The sequence below is a fragment of the Mustela erminea genome, chromosome 14, assembly GCF_009829155.1.
Source record: "Mustela erminea isolate mMusErm1 chromosome 14, mMusErm1.Pri, whole genome shotgun sequence".
NCBI lineage: Eukaryota > Metazoa > Chordata > Mammalia > Carnivora > Mustelidae > Mustela > Mustela erminea.
This window is the reverse complement of record NC_045627.1, coordinates 13384998-13404114: the sequence shown is the minus strand read 5'-3', so window position 1 is coordinate 13404114 and position 19117 is coordinate 13384998. Positions and strand designations below refer to the sequence as shown.

The window sequence follows — 19117 nt, the reverse complement described above, 5'->3', positions numbered from 1 at the left end:
TATTTGGGGTCAAGGTTGAACTGAGGGCAGCCTAGGAGAGTCCAAGTGTCTTGTCTAACTATCCCAGGTAATTCTTGTGAACTAATAATTACTAACTTAACTAAGCATCACACTGGAAAATCAGGTACTTATTACTTGGGATTATGAGGAGTGCAAATCTGTTATTTAGCCTGGACTCAATGTACTTCTCCCCTCCCCCCGGCCATGTGTAGACACGAGCTTTTAGAACACAGAGGGACTTGGGCAATGTTAGCATAGTTAGAGCCTGGAAACCCATGACACCTGTGCCACTGTGTCTTTTCCCCTTCTCTTGGTTCTTGGGAATCAGAAGCATCAGCAAGAACTTTGCAGGTGCCAGGAAGCTGATGTGGGACATCAGAATATTCATACTCCCTTCTGCAACCCTTGCAGGCAAAGAGCAGATCTTGCTGCAGAAGGACTACGAGTCGGCGTCTCTCACCGAGGTCCGGGCCCTGCTGCGGAAACATGAGGCCTTTGAGAGCGACCTGGCCGCCCACCAGGACCGGGTGGAGCAGATAGCAGCCATCGCGCAGGAGCTCAAGTAGGTGCTGTCTGCCGTCCACAGGCGCTGCTGCTCCCATGTGGCTGCCTGGCTCTACCCGCCAAGCCCCCGGACCATGGATACAGTGCAAGGATTCCCCTGGAGAGCTTCCTCAGAGCATTTCTAGGCAGGGCAAGGCTGGCCTGTACTCAGTTTAGGAAGAACCAAGCTGGAGGCCTCTGTATTTCCAAGCAGCTCAACAGACAGACGTCAGCTTTGCTTCTCTGGATGGGCTAGAATTCCCGGGCCCTCCCATCCACCAGCACGCCCCAGCCCCACCCCAGGCAGCTTGGTTCCAAGAGGGTTAGAAATGAGCATGGAGGGCTGGGGTCCAGCTTGGAAAGGCTGCCTCTCCCAGGTCGGGGTACAGAACATCCGCACACCAAACAGAAATGCCTGCCTTACCTCCCAGGAGGGCATACCACAGCCCTGCTTTTTCTGTGTCATCTTATATGCTCAGTTTCTTTTGCATGCTCTCTGTTTTATGGGAGGGAACAGCATGGATAGAGTCCAGGCTGGTGTAAGCCCCAGGGGGCGTTCTCAGGGCCCACTTGTCGCAGGTACACCCTCTGGCTCTGGCCCACATCCGGGGAGACACCTCCCTGCAGTTTCTCAAAGCCTTTTTTCAAGACCCTTGCCCCCTTTGGATAAGTACCGATTTCATTCCCAACTCCCTTCCCCATCATTGTAATCACAGATATACCTGCAGAAGTTTCGGAGCCTGAAATCACATAAGGATAACTGTCCCAGAATAATTTTTAGAAACACAAACATTTACTTTCCTATGTTAGATTTTCAGACTTCCATGTTGCTCACTTTTGGGTAGAGCAAACTCATGGACTAACAGATACGGCCTCTTTTAAGACTATCCTATTCTTTTTTTAGCCTTGGTAAATATTAGCCTTGGTAAATAAACCCTTAATCATTTGTGAACTTCATAATCCAATTTGTACCCCAGATTTGTGGTCTTTACAAGAGCATGCTACTTGAATGTTGGGGGTGTGACTGCTTGTTAGCAGCTGCAATTAAAGTAAGGGATAAACTAAACTCAAGTTATTTAATGCTCTATAACCAGTGAATAGTTCGGAATGGCTTTAAGTGTTGTCCGTAAAATTTAAGGAGTAGTTTTGTGGTATCTTCCTGGAATATCCGGTGTCCGTTCTTCACACCACCCAAAGAGCCACCACATACAAAACTTAAATCTGTGTTCATCTCAATGTATTCCTTCCTTGTTTTTTTACAAAATAATAAAAAAATAAATCACAGTGCTTGTGCGGCTTGCCAAGTGCGGAAAACCCAGTATGCCCAGTTCCACAAACGTTCACTCCTTGAGAGCAGCTATTTTTAGAACTCTCTGTGTAAACTTTGTATGAATTAGAGAAATGAGAAATGGATGTACCCCTAAAGGCAATGATGGAGAAGGGAGGGTTGTGGTCTCCATTGTGGGTCCATAGAAGGACCCCAGGTGGTGGCTTTTATTCTTTTTTTTTTTTTTTTTTTAAAGATTTTATGTATTTATTTGACAGAGAGAGATCACAAGTAGGCAGAGAGGCAGGCAGAGAGAAAGGGGGAAGCAGGCTCCCCACTGAGCAGAGAGCCTGATGGGCTAGATCCCAGGACCCTGGGATCATGACCTGAGCCAAAGGCGGAGAGAGGCTTAACCCACTGAGCCACCCAGGCACCCATTTTTTTTTTTTTTTAAGATTTTATTGGTGGTTTTTAATTCTTGAAGTCTTTATTCTCCATGATATTTGCATTTTGAAGAGCCATAGCCTTTTTACTTTGTATTCAATGCTGCTTGAGTTGTTGGTATGTTTTGTTTCAGGGGGTGGGGGGGTGTTATACCAAGGAGCTTAAGAGGCTAACAGCGGCTCAGTCACATGAAGGGTTCTGTGCACATGGAAAGCTGCTTGTAACCTGGACAGGCTTTACCCTCTGCACAAACCCTCAGCTCATGACCACAGAGTGCGTCCTTTGTTCAGTAGCAGAAGCAATAACATTTAGGACCTGAGAAGTTAGTATTATTTAAGAGGAAAAGAAAAGCACCTGGTAAACAACCATTGCCTTAATTCAAAGTCAGTGGAAGAAGTAAATGAGCATCAGCCTCAGGGGAATGGATTTGGTAGGATGGGTGGGAGGGAGTTTCCTTAAATTTGCCTTGTCTCTGGACTGTGTGTGAAGTCTCTCTTGAAGGTGTCTTTAAAGGTCTGTGAGCCTCTCGCTTTCGTCTTAACTTTTTGTCCCCAGAGATGAGAAGTGAACCTTCTAGCTGGGAATTTGTTTGAATGCCAAGTTCACCTTACAAAGATCCCATTAGGATGCATAGACCGGACTTGAGGGGAAAGAGGGTTTGCTTCGTAAGACATCGTGTTGTTCTTGGCGTCACACCAGTGGCATTAGACAAGTCAGAAGTTCTGTCCAGAAGAGGAAGGGCTCTGGTCTGCTAGTTTTTCAAGATCCCTGCAGAGCTAGATGCCGCCACAGTGTCCCTTCTGGACCTGGCTCTCCACCCCAGCCCTGAAGCCCAGTGCCCTTTGAGGGGAGCCAAGGACACGATGGGGTGCAAGCTGATACCTCCCTCCCCCTTGACTCACTTTGCTGTTCCAGTAGCTGTGGCTTTGGGCGGCCCACAGGCCTGTCCTCCAGGTCAGATGGTTGGCTTTGTTTACAGGTACACTGACACTTAAAAATAATACTCTTGGGGGGCGCCTGGGTGGCTCAGTGGATTAAGCCGCTGCCTTCGGCTCGGGTCATGATCTCAGTGTCCTGGGATCGAGCCCCGCATTGGGCCCTCTGCTCAGCAGGGAGCCTGCTTCCCCCTCTGTCTGCCTGCCTCTCTGCCTACTTGTGATCTCTCTCTCTGTCAAATAAAATAAACTAAAAAAAAAAAAAAATTTTTTTTTAAATAATAATACTCTTGGGCCGGGCCATAATGAAATCAGCTTGGGGCACAGAGAAGACAGGATTTTTGACTGTATAGAAAACTGTTGGACCAGCAAGAGTTTTATTCATTCTTCCTGGAATCTGTCAAAGATCAATGATCATGTTTGCAATGGTGACAGTTAACAAAACCCTGAAATATTCTGCCACTTTTTCCTCAGATCTTAAAAACGAAAAAGTCTGTTTGAGCCCATGTCCATTTTCCTCATAACATCAGGGCAAGTTCATCTTTGTTTTCACTCCCCGCAGCGAACTAGACTATCATGACGCCGTGAACGTCAACGATCGGTGCCAGAAGATCTGTGACCAGTGGGACAGACTGGGAACGCTTACTCAGAAGAGGAGGGAGGCCCTGGAGGTGAAGCCTGGTGACCTGACTTCCCGTCAGCCACCTGTTGACATGAGATCTTTTCACAGAGGCTCTTGAATTAGAGTCCCTGTTATTAATTTTCCCTGCTTTTCTGTGGCATGTTGTGTCTAAAGCAAAACAGGTTATCTCGTGAGAGGAGCCACCACAGAGAATATGAAAAATAAGAGAAAGTGGGAGATGTGAAGTGGGTAGCTTTGTCCCATAATTTATCCACAGAGCAGGGAAGCATACTTTTTTTTCTTCAGTGAAGCGTACTTTTGAATTAAAAAAAAAAAAGAGGAATCCAGAGGTAGTAAGATTATGGTACAAACCCATTTTGTATCAGGTGGTGATTACAGGGCTCGAAACCATGTGCTTCCACATGCCCAGAGAGGCTGGGAGGATCTCTGTGTTAGATCCTGAAGTAGGATTTGAGAACGTTAAGCTGTAGTTCCTTTGTTTTCACTTAGGTCGGTGACTTCTGGGAAAGGTGTGAGGTGTGTGTTACCCAGAAGAGGAGGACAGTGTGTTGAGTGTTGTTACCTAGCATGTTTGGGGAATCAGAGCTGACCTTAAGGGTCCTATGTCAGTCGGAAGCCAGTGACTATATCCCCACTATGGAGTCTCAGTTTTCAGAAAAGTAGCACAGAGCAGAGTACTCTCCTTTGAAAACAAGCCTATTCTGGATGTTATTAATTTTTTTTTTTTTTAATTCAGAATCCACTTCAGGGACCTGTAGGGCTCAGCCTAATCACGGAACACTGGCTAATCTTTTGTATACACATGCTGATGATGAGTGCATTGTGATTAACAAAATGTTAGATAACAGTTGTTTGTTGTGGAACCCGTGTTGCCATCTTTGGAGAGAACTTTTTGTATTTATCCGTGATAATGCTTCTCTGTTTAACTTCTCTCCAGAGAACTGAGAAATTGCTAGAAACCATTGATCAGCTTCACCTGGAGTTTGCCAAGCGAGCGGCTCCTTTCAACAATTGGATGGAGGGCGCCATGGAGGACCTGCAGGACATGTTCATTGTCCACAGCATTGAGGAAATCCAGGTACCTGAAGCCCCAGCCCCATGCCCGTACTGCGCTTGAGAGGAAGTGTCATTTTAAAAACGTGGAATTCTTTTGTTTTGCTTCTTACTAAGAAAAATGTAGCTAGGCAGCTCAAATAACCCTTGGACCCTTAGCTTAAAAATGTATGTACGAGGCTTGGCGGTGATGGAAAAATTAACATCATCTGACAATGGTGAAGACATCTAAAAGTGTCTGTTCTTTAAAAAATTCTGTGGAGTCCTTGAGCAACATTGACATTTATGCCCTTGGATGGTATTTGTAGAAAGGTGTGAGTTTATTGGCTGTTGAGATAAGGACCTTGCAAATACTTGCATATTACTGTTTGTTGAGATCTATATAGTTTTGCTGGGTCAAAAACATAAGAAACCACAAAGCAGCACCTCCTATTTCCCGTAACACCAGAATGCTCTGCTTCTGATTTCTTCCAGAACTTCAAAGTGGTGAGTAAGACTTCTGTAAGGAGTCACGTTAGGGAGGAGAGTTCCTCTCAAAGAGCCAGCACCTAGTCTACTGAGAGGCCAGTGTACAATGAATTTGATGTACAGTGGAATATTCAGGGAAAATACTTCTAAATTCTTCTTTCTGTAAAATAGGTAAATCATCAGAAAGAATCCAAATATGAAGGAAGGCTGAAGGTTGGAATTTGAACCCACACCTCCCTGCCAAGGAACATTCTGGAAGGGTTTACACCTGGGTGTAGGGGGAAAGAAATTACTTTGTTGAACGTTGCATGTTTTTGTGTGTGCGTTCTTAAGCAGAGGTTAGCAACCTAAAATCATTTATTTTTTGGAATGAGTGAGACTTCTAAGTTTGCTGTGGAAGCCATACCTAATGCATGATATAGTTTCTTCCTTGGGTGTAAGGTCAGTCTCTCTATAGCAGCCAATCTCTTGCAGTGACTATAGTGACTGTTAGCTAGGCACTGGAAAGTAGTTTGCCAGGCATCTACATAGACCAGAACCAAGGGGCTCCTGTCTTACACATTAGGGCCAAAGGATAGGTTTGATAAGTGGAGGTTTTTAAAGCCTTAGGGGGAAAGAGTTGGTTTTCATGGCCTTCTCCTTTTGAGAAGTAGGGATGTATTTCCTGGTGGTCTTTAAGTATAAAGGCAGGAAACGGTAGTTTCTTTTGTTGGACTACAAAGGTAAGAGGTTAGAAAGGGCAGCTGAGTTCTGTTTGTCAGTGGAGAGTAAAACACAGACAGTAGTTGGGGATCAAAAATTATGAAAGCAAACTTTTTTTTTTTAAAAAAAGGAAACAGTTACTTTTTTTTTTTTTTTTGAAGACTTTGGATTCATAGCCATTAATTAGTCATCGTGGTTATCTTTTTTTCCATTTCCAAGGAACCTGACTTTTGTGCCCCAAACCACTTTCTGAAAACATCCAGAATTTGTTTTCCCCGCACAGATTCCTGCCCTTATAGAAGGCATACACACATGTGCAGAAGGGAACACCAAAACCTGTAGCATCCACACGACAGTAAAGTTCCCCCCACTTCTGTCTCTGGGTTAGAGTCTGATCACTGCTCACGAGCAGTTCAAGGCCACGCTGCCGGAGGCGGACGGCGAGCGGCAGTCCATCATGGCCATCCAGAACGAGGTGGAAAAGGTGATCCAGAGCTACAACATCAGAATCAGCTCCAGCAACCCCTACAGCACTGTCACCATGGACGAGCTCCGGGCCAAGTGGGACAAGGTGGGTGACCGAGGCGGGTGTTCCGGAGCCAAGGCTGAGGGCGGGCATAAATACTTGGGGGAACGAGAGTGACTGAGCTGAACGACGATCAGGGTTTCCCCGGCTTTCACAGCGTTGGAACCAGGCACACCTCTCATGGATCAGATAGAAGGGAGCTCTGAGGTGTGGTACAACACGAGAGACTTTCATGGGCCGAGGGGAGCGGGAGCAAGGAAGTCAGACTAGGCAAACAAATCTGGTTGGTTATTGCGAGGTTGCTTTCCTTCAGGGGGTAGCAGGCATCTGTCTGGCAGATTATCTCAATGTGCTCATTGGGCCACTGACTGTTGATTCTGCTCCTGGGCAAACAGGAGCTGGAACTGAGTCTCGGATAGGTGTCATGGGACTTAACCTGAGCGACTCCATTGCGAGAGTGTTGTCTTGTTTTTAACAGATGAAATATGTTAGACTCTTAAGTGCCACTAGGCAGCCTCTGATCTGTAAGGAGAGAAAGTAGACGGACATTTGGGTGGCTCGGACGGTTAAGCAGCTGCCTTTGGCTCAGGTCATGATCTCAGGGTCCAGGGATCGAGTCCGACATCGGGCTTCTTGCTAAGCAGAGAGCCTGCTTCTCCCTCTATTTGCCCCTCTCCTCTTTCCCTCTCTCTCTGACAAGTAAATACAATCTTAAAAAAAAAAAAAAGTAGAAATATTTTTCCTTAAGGAAGATCTTATAAAATGTTGGCAAAATCAGTATAGGTTATGAGACTAATACCATAAGGGAAACTATTTTTAAAACCCCTACTGAAAATTTGGTGCACTCAAGACTGTCTATAGTACGTACTCCATTAAACAATTTTTAGAATATGGGATAAGACACTTTCCAAATGTATGTTAATTTTAAATGCAGAAAAATTGCCTGGAAAACGGGGGAACTCAAGGACTCCTGCTGACGTGCTGCGTTTTAGATTTTGGGAAACTGTCCACAGATTTAATTATAGTCCACATGGGATCATTTAAGAGTTTTTGTCTCGTCCTTAAGAAAAAATTTATCCTCATGGTTTGAATTCGAGCACAGTTATCTCTAAATGCTACTACAGAGTCCCTCAGAGTCAGTCCACCAGGTGGATCTGAGGTGGCTTGCTGTGAAAACACACGAGCAACAATTGTTCAGTTATCAACAGTGCAGAAGGGGAGAAGACCAGGTCTGGGGAGGAGAGAGGATTTCTGAGAGATGGGACCGACGGACTGCATTTGAGCTTCAGACGTAGCTCAGGCTTTCTGACAACCATCGTGGAAACAAACATGTTGAGCTAAGTCTTCCTCCTGAAGAATAGGAAATAGGTCCTTTCTTAAAGTGGGACAAACATTTCTCCCAGCATGAAGTTGAAGAGCAAAGTGGGCATGTGGATTTTTGTGAAAGGGACATTATGAACAATGACGTCTGTAGGAGCAGTTTTGCAGAAAATGCAAAAAAGAGGTCTGAAATAGTTCCTTTGTCTGTGGATTCAAAGGGAACTCAGGCAGGGCATGAAACTGTAAATCACAGGGTACAAATGGAATGAGAGAGGTGTAGGCTGGTGCAACGCTGTCCTGTGATCGCACATTAGATAGGAGTTGAACTCACGAACCTAAGCAGGGATCCTTAACTTTTTTGTGTCTTGGATCCTTCCGGCAGTCTGGGGGAGCCTGTGGGTCCCTTCAGATAAATGTATTAGTAAATTCCTAAAAACGTTTAAGGTGGCAACAGAAACAAATGATGTCAAAATATAGCCATTAAAATGTTTTTTAAAAGCTGCTGTATGGTAATGGCTGTGCTCCTGCACGGACACATTTTAAACCAGGGCCTAGCAGCAGATCTGGTCATTTCGAAGCAGGGATGAGTGTGCGTGCTATTTTGAGAGGCAGGCAATAACTCCTGTTACATGAGACTGTCTGTGATTTTTTACTGTGATTGAGACGCAGCACGGCTAAATATGACTATGGATTTGCTGCCCACATTCATAATCGAAGGAAATGCTAACTTTCAGTTAGAGAGCATGAAAATAAAGATGTCAGCTCTCCCTCACGCAGGTTCACAAATCCTCTGCGCTTTGGACCGGGCCCCTGAAACACCTCCCCAACCCCTCCACCCCACCCCACTCCTGGCTGCAGGGACCTCCTTGTCTTCAATGCAGGCACACTCTGCCTTTCCACTGCATGGCCGCCAGGACTAGACCCAGCTCTCCCTCAGTTCCTATAGTAGGGGCGCTCGGTCTCCCTACTTCCCCTTTCCCCCACCCTCCCTATGTCCGCCCCCCACCCCACCCTGCACTTTGGACCATAGGCACAAATCTTGGTCACACCCCTACAGGATGCAGGCTGGCCCCTAATCCCTGTGCCCTTGGTCCCTGACAGGTGAAGCAGCTTGTGCCCATCAGGGATCAGTCCCTGCAGGAGGAGCTGGCCCGCCAACATGCCAATGAGCGTCTACGGCGCCAGTTTGCCGCACAGGCCAACGCCATTGGGCCGTGGATCCAGAACAAGATGGAGGTAGGATGGTGACTTTCCAAAGAGCTTCTTGCAGCCCTTGAAATGAGCCCCTGTGTTGACCTAACAGTGACCCCTCTTCTGCTTCTCTGCTTGTCGCCCCGCTCAGTGCTATGGGGGCCCTTGATGTAGCACCGGGCTTTACTCCTTTGGGTCCCTGAGCTCGTGTAGCCTGCAGACCTCGGTGTAGTGCGAGGGGGCCCCACTGAAAAGGGCGATGAGGCCGCTCTTGCTGCCATCTGTTCATTTGGACATTAAAAAGGATGTTGGAGCTCTTTCTTGGTGTTTAGTCTCTGTGGGACCTAGATTCTAAACCCTCCATCCCTAAGGAGGACGTGGGAAGAGTCACAAATGTTTTGCATTTTCAGAACATTTAAGGAAAAGTGATCTTGGAATGGCACTGATTTGGGGGTTCATTTTATCACTAAGAACAGCCAAGAGATACCTGTTGCCCTTCATGTGTTTCTCCCAACCTCCCTTTTGGTGATACAATATTAGCTTTCTCCTTAAAAGGGAGAAGCTGTAGGAATATGAAATTCTTTTGACCCTCCAGTGGTCTTCAATCTGTCTGGCAGCTTCTCTCCTGCAGAACGTCCCCCACCCTCCTCCAGAAGAGGGCAGCTCAGACCCAGGGAGCTTCCCTCTGCAGCCAAAGAAGAAATGACTCTTCTCTTATCCCTCTTCTTGCTTTGCTGTTTTGGATCTCGGTTGATTCCCACCTCCCCGCAACCACGTAGATGAACTAGAGCTAGAACTGCTGTCCCGCCATGGGACTGCTGTTTCCCACCACCCTGGAGAAAATCGGGGGACTCTAGGGGCTGTCGCATGCGGTCGTGGCCTCGGCGGCTCACCCGTGGATCCTGATTCGCACACGGCGGCCCCAGAGGCCGGCTCACTGGTTTGCCTCCCTCTGCTTGCCCCATCAGGAGATTGCCCGCAGCTCTGTCCAGATCACAGGGGCCCTGGAAGACCAGATGAACCAGCTGAAGCAGTACGAGCACAACATCATCAACTATAAGAACAACATCGACAAGCTGGAGGGAGACCATCAGCTCATCCAGGAGGCACTGGTCTTTGACAACAAGCACACTAACTACACCATGGAGGTACACGGGCTTGGGGCTTTGCTTCCCGCTGTGACCGTGTCACCGCCTCTTGGGGTGCCCCCCCACTTGTCTCTGTTCCGGTGAGAGGTGCTTCCCCGTGGAAGTGGGGGATCTTCAAGCCTTCCCTATTCCTCTATGTGGAAAAGCTCCGTGAACTGTTTCAGGAGCTATGGAAGTGTTGGTTTTCACCATCCTCGTCCTCGTTAGCATGACGGTGAAGTCATTGCACTACTTGGAGAGTAACTGAAGGTTCCTGGTTCTACCAGTCTGGCCCCGTTTGCTTCCCTGGGAGCCGGCAGGTGTAACCCTGGGCCCATCCTGCTAGTTGGTAAATGGAAATCTATTTTGAGCGACAGATAGACTCTCCATTGTGCATTTTATTTAGAAAGTGCCGCTTGCCGCTGTTAGAACCCCGCTCTCACTTCTGAGCACTTCCCACTACAAAATCTTAGGAAGAGTAAAAAATTAGAATGAGAAAAGTACAGATAATAATAGAGTTGGGTAAGTCCTACTTACCTCCCTCTGGGTCTAAGCCCTCCGGTTAGGAAAACCAGGAGGGCAAGATGGACAGGACAGAAGGACCCAGAGCTGACTGTTTCCTTTTTCTTCTGGTAGCACATTCGTGTCGGGTGGGAGGTGCTGCTGACGACCATCGCCAGAACCATCAATGAGGTGGAGACCCAGATCCTGACGAGAGACGCAAAGGGCATCACTCAGGAGCAGATGAATGAGTTCAGGGCCTCCTTCAACCACTTCGACCGGGTACGTCTCTCCCGACTTGCTCGGAAGGCAGCACTGGGGATGTGAAAATGCACTGGAAATCCTATTCATGCTCTTAGTGCAAGTCTTATTGCCCTGTAAACGTTACAGGGAAACAGGATGATGAATGCCAAGGGAAATCACCAACAAAAACACAGTGGTAGGCTCTGATGTTGCGCCTGGGGACTTGAGCTGAAGGTTCGCAGGTGGCTTTCTGCAGGTGGCCGGTGGGTGGTGGCTTTGTAGTCGATGGCAAAGCCAGAAGGAAAAGTCTGTCCCAGATGCAGTGTGGTCGTTGGACTTAGATCTTTTCTAAAGATTTAAATATGAAACCCTGAGGTATATTTCCCAAGTATTTAGGTGAAACCTCCAATGGAAACTTAACCTACTCTTTTGACATACAAAACCCATTTTTTTAAATTAATAAAATGGACTCATGACAGGTTTTAAGGAAAATGCACCAACAGAACGATGATGACCGTTTTCGTGATAAGGGCATATAAAAAGGTGCTGCTTTTAAAATACTTCCTGGGATTTTGATTTGAATCATATTGAGTAAAACCAATCCTTTATATGAAAATTCCCAGTTTGCATATCATATGGCTAAAAGTGATATCTAAGGCCACATATCATTTGCTAAAGATCCTTAGAAAAGGGTTTTTCATTACTCTGTATGGAACAGGTGTATATGGTTTATAGTCATCAGTAAATGGTTCTCAAAATGCCTCTGGGCAGGGAGCCTGGGTGGTTCTGTGGGTTGAGTGCCTACTCTTAGTTTCAGCTCACGTCATGATCTCAGGTCGTGAGATCGAGCCCCGTGTCAGGCTTGTGCTGGGCATGGAGCCTGCTTGAGATTCTCTGCCCCTCCTCACTGCCCCCCACAATCTAAAAAACAAGTCTCTGGGCTGTGCAGCCAGGTTCAGACCTGATAGAGAGTTCAGACTATAGACCTCTGATGGGGGCCCGAGACCCCATCAAGAATGGGCACAGCTATTTGAATCCAAGACAGTGAGATCGTAGAGGAGGACAACGCAGAACCTGCCAAGTTAAAAAAAAAAAAAATGCATTTAAATATTAAGCAGTATATGTTTGCGGGGGGAATGAAGTGTGCTTGAGGTCGTGGAGACAGGTGTCAGGGATGCGGATACATTTCGGGTCATCTTCTATTGAATAGTGAGGGTATGAATGGCGGAGGGCACAGCAGACATGCCCTGAGGGGCTCTTACTGGAGCTTTTAGAGTGGAGACCTCCCACGACAGTGGCCATTGGCTGCCTTAGTGAGGTGGACCCGAGGGTCAGAGGCGGGGAGAGGAAGTGACCAGAGGGTCTTAGCACAGCATGCACGTCCCTAACGTCTAGGGTTTTGTGTGATGCCTCAGTTTCTGGAGAGTTGGGGTTGTCATTTGTTCTGACGTGGCCTTTTCTCAGCTGTGGTAGCTGTCATCTGTATGGGCTTCCTACTTGCTGCTCTGGGCAGACCCCCTGTGGCATTTATGGGGAGAGGCTGTGATGCCTAGAGGGGTCACACGATCCTGGCCCACGGGCCTGGGAGTGCTTGTGGGGTCCCTGGGCCTGAGTTCTAGGAGCTGTTGTTAAGGGGGACCTCCACAAGTGAGGACCCCTTGGGGCCACGAGAGCATGATGGTTTCTCGGAGCACTTGGGGCTATGTCGTACGTGGCAGTAGTTGGTTCCCGACTGGGTCATTCTCACGGCTCTGGGTGGTTTTTTCCTGTGGTTGTCGTGAATGTGTAGTCTCCTATCTCTTTTGCCTGGTGGTTATCCCCCCTACTCCTCCTTCCTTTCTAAGAAGCTATTTTGTAATATCCTTGTGTTGGTTCCATCCCCTTAGAAGTCATGGGTGGCCTTTCCCATCTCCTCGGCAAGGCTCCACGGGGCCTTTCTCTTACCAGATTCTGTCCTGTTCGCTTCACTTGTTTGCTTTGTCCCTAATTTTCTGAGTCTCCGTTCTTTGTATTTGTCGGCAGAGGAAGAACGGCCTGATGGATCACGAGGATTTCAGAGCCTGCTTGATTTCCATGGGTTATGATTTGGTAAGACAGAAGTTAACATTTTACAAGGATTGTAAAATGTTTTTTGAGTTTGGACTTACGTTACGGGAAATGACTAGCTTAGTGTGTGATCGCACATTTGGGATCAGTTCACTTTTATTGTATAGGGTGATCTTTCTGAAGGTTTGCTTGCTGCTATATAAAAATCATTTCACAGAACCAGAACATATATTGTTATTCGTAATCAGTCAGATTTTTATTTTTCCTAGTGAAAGAAGGAAACATGAACTTTTTAAGACAACTTTATTGCAAACTGTAGTTCCCTCATAAAAGTGTATACACCTCAATGACTTTTGGTGGCCTGATGAATTTCAAAGTTCTTTTCCCTCTTACTCTAATGTGTATTTGAACATGAGCTGCTTTGATTCTTTTCAGACCCTTAAAATAAAAATTACGAGGGCCGTGTTCTGAACTGCCTTCTACTTAGCAGTTGGTTGTGGTCGGAGGAAAGGCCCAGCTCCCTTGCTCTCTTAGTTCTCCTCCAGAAGTCCGTTCAGGCCTGAGGGCTACAAGGACAGAGAGAGGAAGAAATTCGGACATTTGAGAGCTTCTGGCTTGACATTACAGCAACTTGTAACATCATTTGATGGCAGTAAACTTAAGTTACTCCTCTGGGGAATCTGTTCCAAAGACTGAAGGGAAATGCAGGGAGTGTTTGAGTGTTCAAACCATGAGGAATTTGCATGTCAGGAGTGAAAGGACGGGGAATGGCACTGTTGAGGATTGGGTCCCGCTAAAGTACCTGTTTCTTTGCAACCTCGCCTCAGGGCGAAGCTGAATTTGCACGCATCATGACCCTGGTGGATCCCAACGGACAAGGCACCGTCACCTTCCAGTCCTTCATCGACTTCATGACGAGAGAGACGGCCGACACTGACACGGCGGAGCAGGTCATTGCCTCCTTCCGGATCCTGGCTTCTGATAAGGTCTGCAGTGACAGATCTTCTCCCATCCAAGTACTAACCAGGCCCGACCCTGCTTAGCTTCCGAGATCAGACGAGATCGGGCGCGTTCAGGGTGGTATGGCCATAGACGACAGATCTCCTTCTGCTTTTGTGGGAGCGTTCAGGGTGGTATGGCTATAGACGACAGATCTCCTTCTGCTTTTGTGGGAGCTCATGGCATTGTTCTAGTAAAGCAGGAAACAGCGTTGCCAAGTAAAAACCACTTCGATATTAGTGTGTTTTGAACCACGTCAGCATCGAATTCAGAAAATGCAAGTCAACCTAACAGTGGCCCCCACAGAACAGAGAAAACAGACATTCTGTTCCCAGCATTTGTGTGGGCCTCTCAGGGAGTTTGACAGAAGGAACCCAGTGCATATTTTATAGAGTTTTTTGTGTATGTTTCACTGGGTAAACTCCATTTTACATTCTGGGCCAGGAGATAAGACTCAGAAAGAAGAAACTGCACAATTCAGATACTGTGAAACTGGGAACCTTTTCTTAAGGATCGGTGACCCTGACTTTGGGCCCGACCCTGGAGGCTGAGTTAAATATAGCCATTCAGTCCTTTAAAATATTGGCAAGCTTTGCATTACCTTTAGCCTAGAAATTAAGTAGGAGTTTAACAGCAAGTTCAGAATTTTTGACTCTCATTCCCCGAACAATAACAATATCTTAGTAGGTATAAATTAAGTGTGGAATAGGTTTCTTTTACTCTGTGTTCTGGCTGAGAGGGAGGAGGAATTGAGCATGTGAAAACATCAGCAGAGCCATGTTTATTACCTTACAACATCAGAGAAGATAAACTATCCTGACAACAATAACGTTTGTTTTAAAATTAATCCCGTGTCCTGAGGATGGGGGTAGAGGGAGAGAGCCCATCGGATCAGGAGGTAATAAATCAAAGCTCACCTAACTCACCCATACCCCCAAAAACCGTACTGTAAGTTAAGCATATTTGCTGTTTATTTATTTTGCCTCTTACTTAGCCAGTCTGTTTTATTAAAATTAGCCTGTTTCCTTTTGGACATTTGACCTTTAAGAAAATACATACATCCCATTATTAAATGTTGATTTTATTTTGCTTTAGAGAGAGGTTTTCTCCAGTGGCAAAATTAGCTTTTCAATAAACTGAGTAGAAAAACAACTCCATTTTCTAAACACATGTATTGTATACATTAAAAAAAAAAGTTGATCATGTGAACTATCCCCACATTCTCATCAGCATATGGTATAAACCAACCATCCCTTTATCTTTCCAGTATGATTCTTAGGTCATAGTGTTTTTTACTTGCATGGTGGCTCAGTTTGAGAAGTACAGATGCTGGTCCTCCCTCTGCCTTTATGAAGCCCATTAAATGTCCTGCCGGCTCCAAGAGCAATCACCTTGCAGCTTGGCTCTTAGCAGGGAAACGCAGCCTTGTGTGGGTCTTCGGCTCCCGGGCCCGTTGGACTCCCGGCATTTCCCCCTTTATTTAGACTAAACAAACGCAAGCCGTGTGTAAGTATGAAAACCACGTCTATTCCCACGTGTTCTGCAGTTGAGCTTACAAATCCTCGTGTGTGTCTTTCTCAGCCGTACATCCTGGCGGAGGAGCTGCGCCGAGAGCTGCCCCCGGATCAGGCCCAGTACTGCATCAAGAGGATGCCCGCCTACTCAGGCCCGGGCAGCGTGCCCGGCGCCCTGGATTACACCGCCTTCTCCTCCGCCCTGTACGGGGAGAGCGATCTGTGATGCCGGGGCTCTGTATCCACTGATCCCCTCAGAACGCAATAAAAGCTGAAGTCACAGTTGGTTTCCTGGAACCTTTGACAAGTGTTATTAAGTTAAGAGGGAGAGAAAAAATAGTTGGCACCTGCATGGTTTACCAGCAGTGTGACGCAGCCGCAACGAAGTTTCTCCGGTTGTTGCACGGGGTCGTGTGTTTCATAAGTAGGTTTCTCTGGTTTGGGATTTGTAGGTGAGTACACTAAGATAAGCAGGTTTTCGTTTGTTTCTTTGATAAAACAGCGGATTACTCAGGTAGTGTGAAATTAGGAGGCTCTAGGGATGGAAGAAAAGTATAAAAAAAGGGAAATTGCAAAATACCCAAGATTCAAGAATAGGGGGAAAAAATCGCTAATTTGCTAAACATTTGATACTTTAAAAATATTCTTCATGTTTGATATGTTGATGTGATTATCCCTAGCATGCTATGTTGGGGATATTAGGGTTCTTGCTTATCCAAAAATTAGGTGTATTTAAATTTAGTATTGTCCAGGGAATAAAAACCAAGTACCCAAAAGGTCTTTAGTCCTGGAAACTCTTTAAGTGGAGATGAGTGAGTGAATGAATGAATGAATGAATGAGTCAGCTATCATTTAGGATTATGTAGTCGTTAGTGGGTTTCAATGCCTTATTTATCCTCAGAGTAGGGACCTCCTCAGGAAATAGGAAAGCCAGCTTCATTGCCAGTGAGAAACATAAAAGCACTAGATAAAATCAGTTTTTTAGGATTGTTTATTGATTTCAGGTCTTTGTGTTTTCTCTAGAGCTTGTTAGCTCAGGTTCACCGTTATCAAGTGCTCTGTTTTCATATAAACAAGTGTCTGTAGTGGCAGTTCTGAGAAGGGTCAGGTCAGAAACTGGGACCCTTACAGTTCTCCAGGAAGACCTTCTTCCTGCCTGTGGTTTGTGACCTGGTAAGGAGAAGGAGTTCGTAGGAAACAGTAGGAAAGGCTTAATTCTCAGCAGAGGCAGAGGTAAGTTCTTTCCTAATTCATTTCCTAACTCATTTTATGCAGTAGGACTTACTAGACGGTTTTGCTAGCATGTGGGGTGTGTCCGTGGCTGTGACCGGCTGTGAACCCCGACACGTCTGAGTCTGGCTCTGTCCGCATCTGAAGCCTCATGGCGGAGGACATCCCGTGTGCTCCCAGCATCCTCTCGGTCTTGTCAATGCTCATCCATTTTTCTTCTCCCTCCGTTCTTCCATCTTGTTGACAGCTTGTAGAGAATAAAGCAGGAATTGTTTTTCTATCTTCGCCCTCAGTGATCAGGACAGGAATTCGAAACAAAAAAAAAAAAACAGTTGCAAACAGTTAGTGTTACTAGAAAAGGCAGTAATGTGCTTCTTACCTACGGTCTGTTTCCTCAGCTTGTTATAGACTTCCAGCAACAGAAATGTGGTATTTTCCATTCATAATGGCTTTGACTACATTGGCCCCTTTAGAACTCTCAACCTTTATAATAGTTTAATTTAATGTGCTTCATTTTATGAAGGAGGTGGTAGTTGGCGAATTCCTGAAATAACCGAGTCCATGAGTTTAATGCCAGACACTTCTGGGGTCATGGTTAGGGTGAACTCTGACTCCCTATTTTATTTCAAGCAGGTGCTATATTCCAGCCATAAACATTACGGGAAAAGTAGAAAGTCCTTCTGCCTTTGAGGCAACTAGGGAGATATGTGGTGTTTTAGGATGGGAGTAATTAGCTCATCTACCTAAGCTCTAAATTTCTTTACAACATTCAGGCAAGAGAATGGATCAGCTCTATATGAAAATAAACGAAGAAAAGAAGTAAACTCTGAAAAACACTTAATAAACATGTTTATACTCTCATTTTAGAAAGTTATTTTTATTCCTGAAGCTGAATTATCAATTAAACTTCATTTGTAAAAGAAAAAGAAAAGAATTCCTGTTTTTTATTATTCCAAACAATTACCAGTTTCTTTGGTTAACCACAGTCTTCATTACTTAAAATTTCCGTCATATTTTAAAGCTCTCAAAGGGGTTAGTATTTGTCCGCTTTGAAGAATCAGAGATGGGCTTGTGGGGTGGAGGGTGATTTGACCCAGTTCGAGGTGAGTGATGAATGCACGGGGAAACTAAGCGGAGTAGGAAGGAATTTTTACTGAGGAGCTCGTCTCAGAAAGCACAGTTCTTGTTGTTCTTGACAGTGCTAAGAAGGTCTGGGTTAAGACCTGGACATCTGAATTTTTTTAAAAGCTCCACAGAGGAGTCTAATAGCACTTAATTGAAAACTGCTGGATTAGGGACTCCTGGGTGGCTCAGTCAGTAGAGCCTGCAACTCTGGAAGTTCGTTGCGGTCATGAGTTCGAGCCCCATGTTGGGTGTAGAGGTTACTTAAAAATGAAATCTTCTTAAAAAAGAGAAAGAATGATGAAATCCACTGGATTAGAGGAAAAGGAAAGGATCAGCAGAATAAAAAAAGCTAAAAGAATTAGAGAGGCTCTTAGTGGGAAGGTAAACAGGACAAATATGAATGACCAAACTCTGGCACCGCCCAGTCAGTGACCTAGAAGTGTCAGGCAAGGACTTAGTTTGAGACAGGTACATTTGGCTTAGTAGTCTCTCTTGCTGTGTACGTGACTCAGTGTATGTTCTTGAATGAAAAAGTTGAAATGAGCTTCCTCTGACTCTTGAGCAAGAGGACACAAATCTACATGACACAGAGTTAAAAACTTGGACTTGGAGGTGAAGCTGGTAATGGTTACCAGAAGCTGACAAAAATTCACCCTCTTTTTCAATGGATTATTTGGCAAGAAGTTATTGAGCGTGTCTAACTGTGTCCTTGAGCTTTCTTAAATACCCTGCAGCCTGGGCAGTGGTTAAACTGTCCTGTCTGGGACATTTTCATGTGTCTGATGGAACCAGCAGAGAAGGAGACAGGTTTTGTTTCCCTTAGGCATTCATTAATAACTCCATACTTGAGAAACTAACAGACCGTCATTGTTCTGAAACTGGGAGCTTGGAGAGGGTTGTAAGTTGTCAGTGGAAACCTCTACCCAAGGCACGATGCATCTCTACAGGACAAGCTACCAGAGATGGAGAAAGATGAGCTGTGTAAACTACCTGTAAAGAGAAAAAGGAGTTTTTGAATACTCAATGTGAACAATGGGATGGTGTTATGGTCAGCATTTAAGTGTATAGTTTCAAAATTACCTAGGTGACCAATACGCAAAGCCAAGATTGGTAGCCCTCATCAACAGCACCTCCCTCATCAAAATTGCCTTACGGAGGCCTGGATCCCACCGGAGATCAGTTAGATCAGGAGGTGGGAGAAGCTAGTCATTCCCGTCAATCAATCTAGTGTACAGTTGAG

The 19117-nt window shown here is 45.7% G+C and overlaps 1 protein-coding gene and 1 pseudogene across 2 annotated transcripts in view; one reads left to right on the top strand and one right to left on the bottom strand.

The window, feature by feature from the left end:
• The window catches only part of ACTN2 (actinin alpha 2), a 66258-nt gene extending 50454 nt beyond the window's left edge, over positions 1–15804 (top strand). For both annotated transcript variants that reach the window (XM_032312976.1, XM_032312975.1), the window contains exons 12-21: positions 412–562; positions 3752–3860; positions 4770–4910; positions 6444–6626; positions 9003–9137; positions 10061–10240; positions 10856–11002; positions 12986–13051; positions 13837–13995; positions 15590–15804. In XM_032312976.1, the coding sequence (XP_032168867.1) occupies positions 412–562; positions 3752–3860; positions 4770–4910; positions 6444–6626; positions 9003–9137; positions 10061–10240; positions 10856–11002; positions 12986–13051; positions 13837–13995; positions 15590–15748 (1430 nt within the window). In that variant the 3' untranslated portion in view covers positions 15749–15804. The remainder of the gene's footprint in view (positions 1–411; positions 563–3751; positions 3861–4769; positions 4911–6443; positions 6627–9002; positions 9138–10060; positions 10241–10855; positions 11003–12985; positions 13052–13836; positions 13996–15589) is intronic.
• On the bottom strand, positions 13995–14103 carry LOC116573828 (annotated as a pseudogene).
• Positions 15805–19117: the final 3313 nt, after the last annotated feature.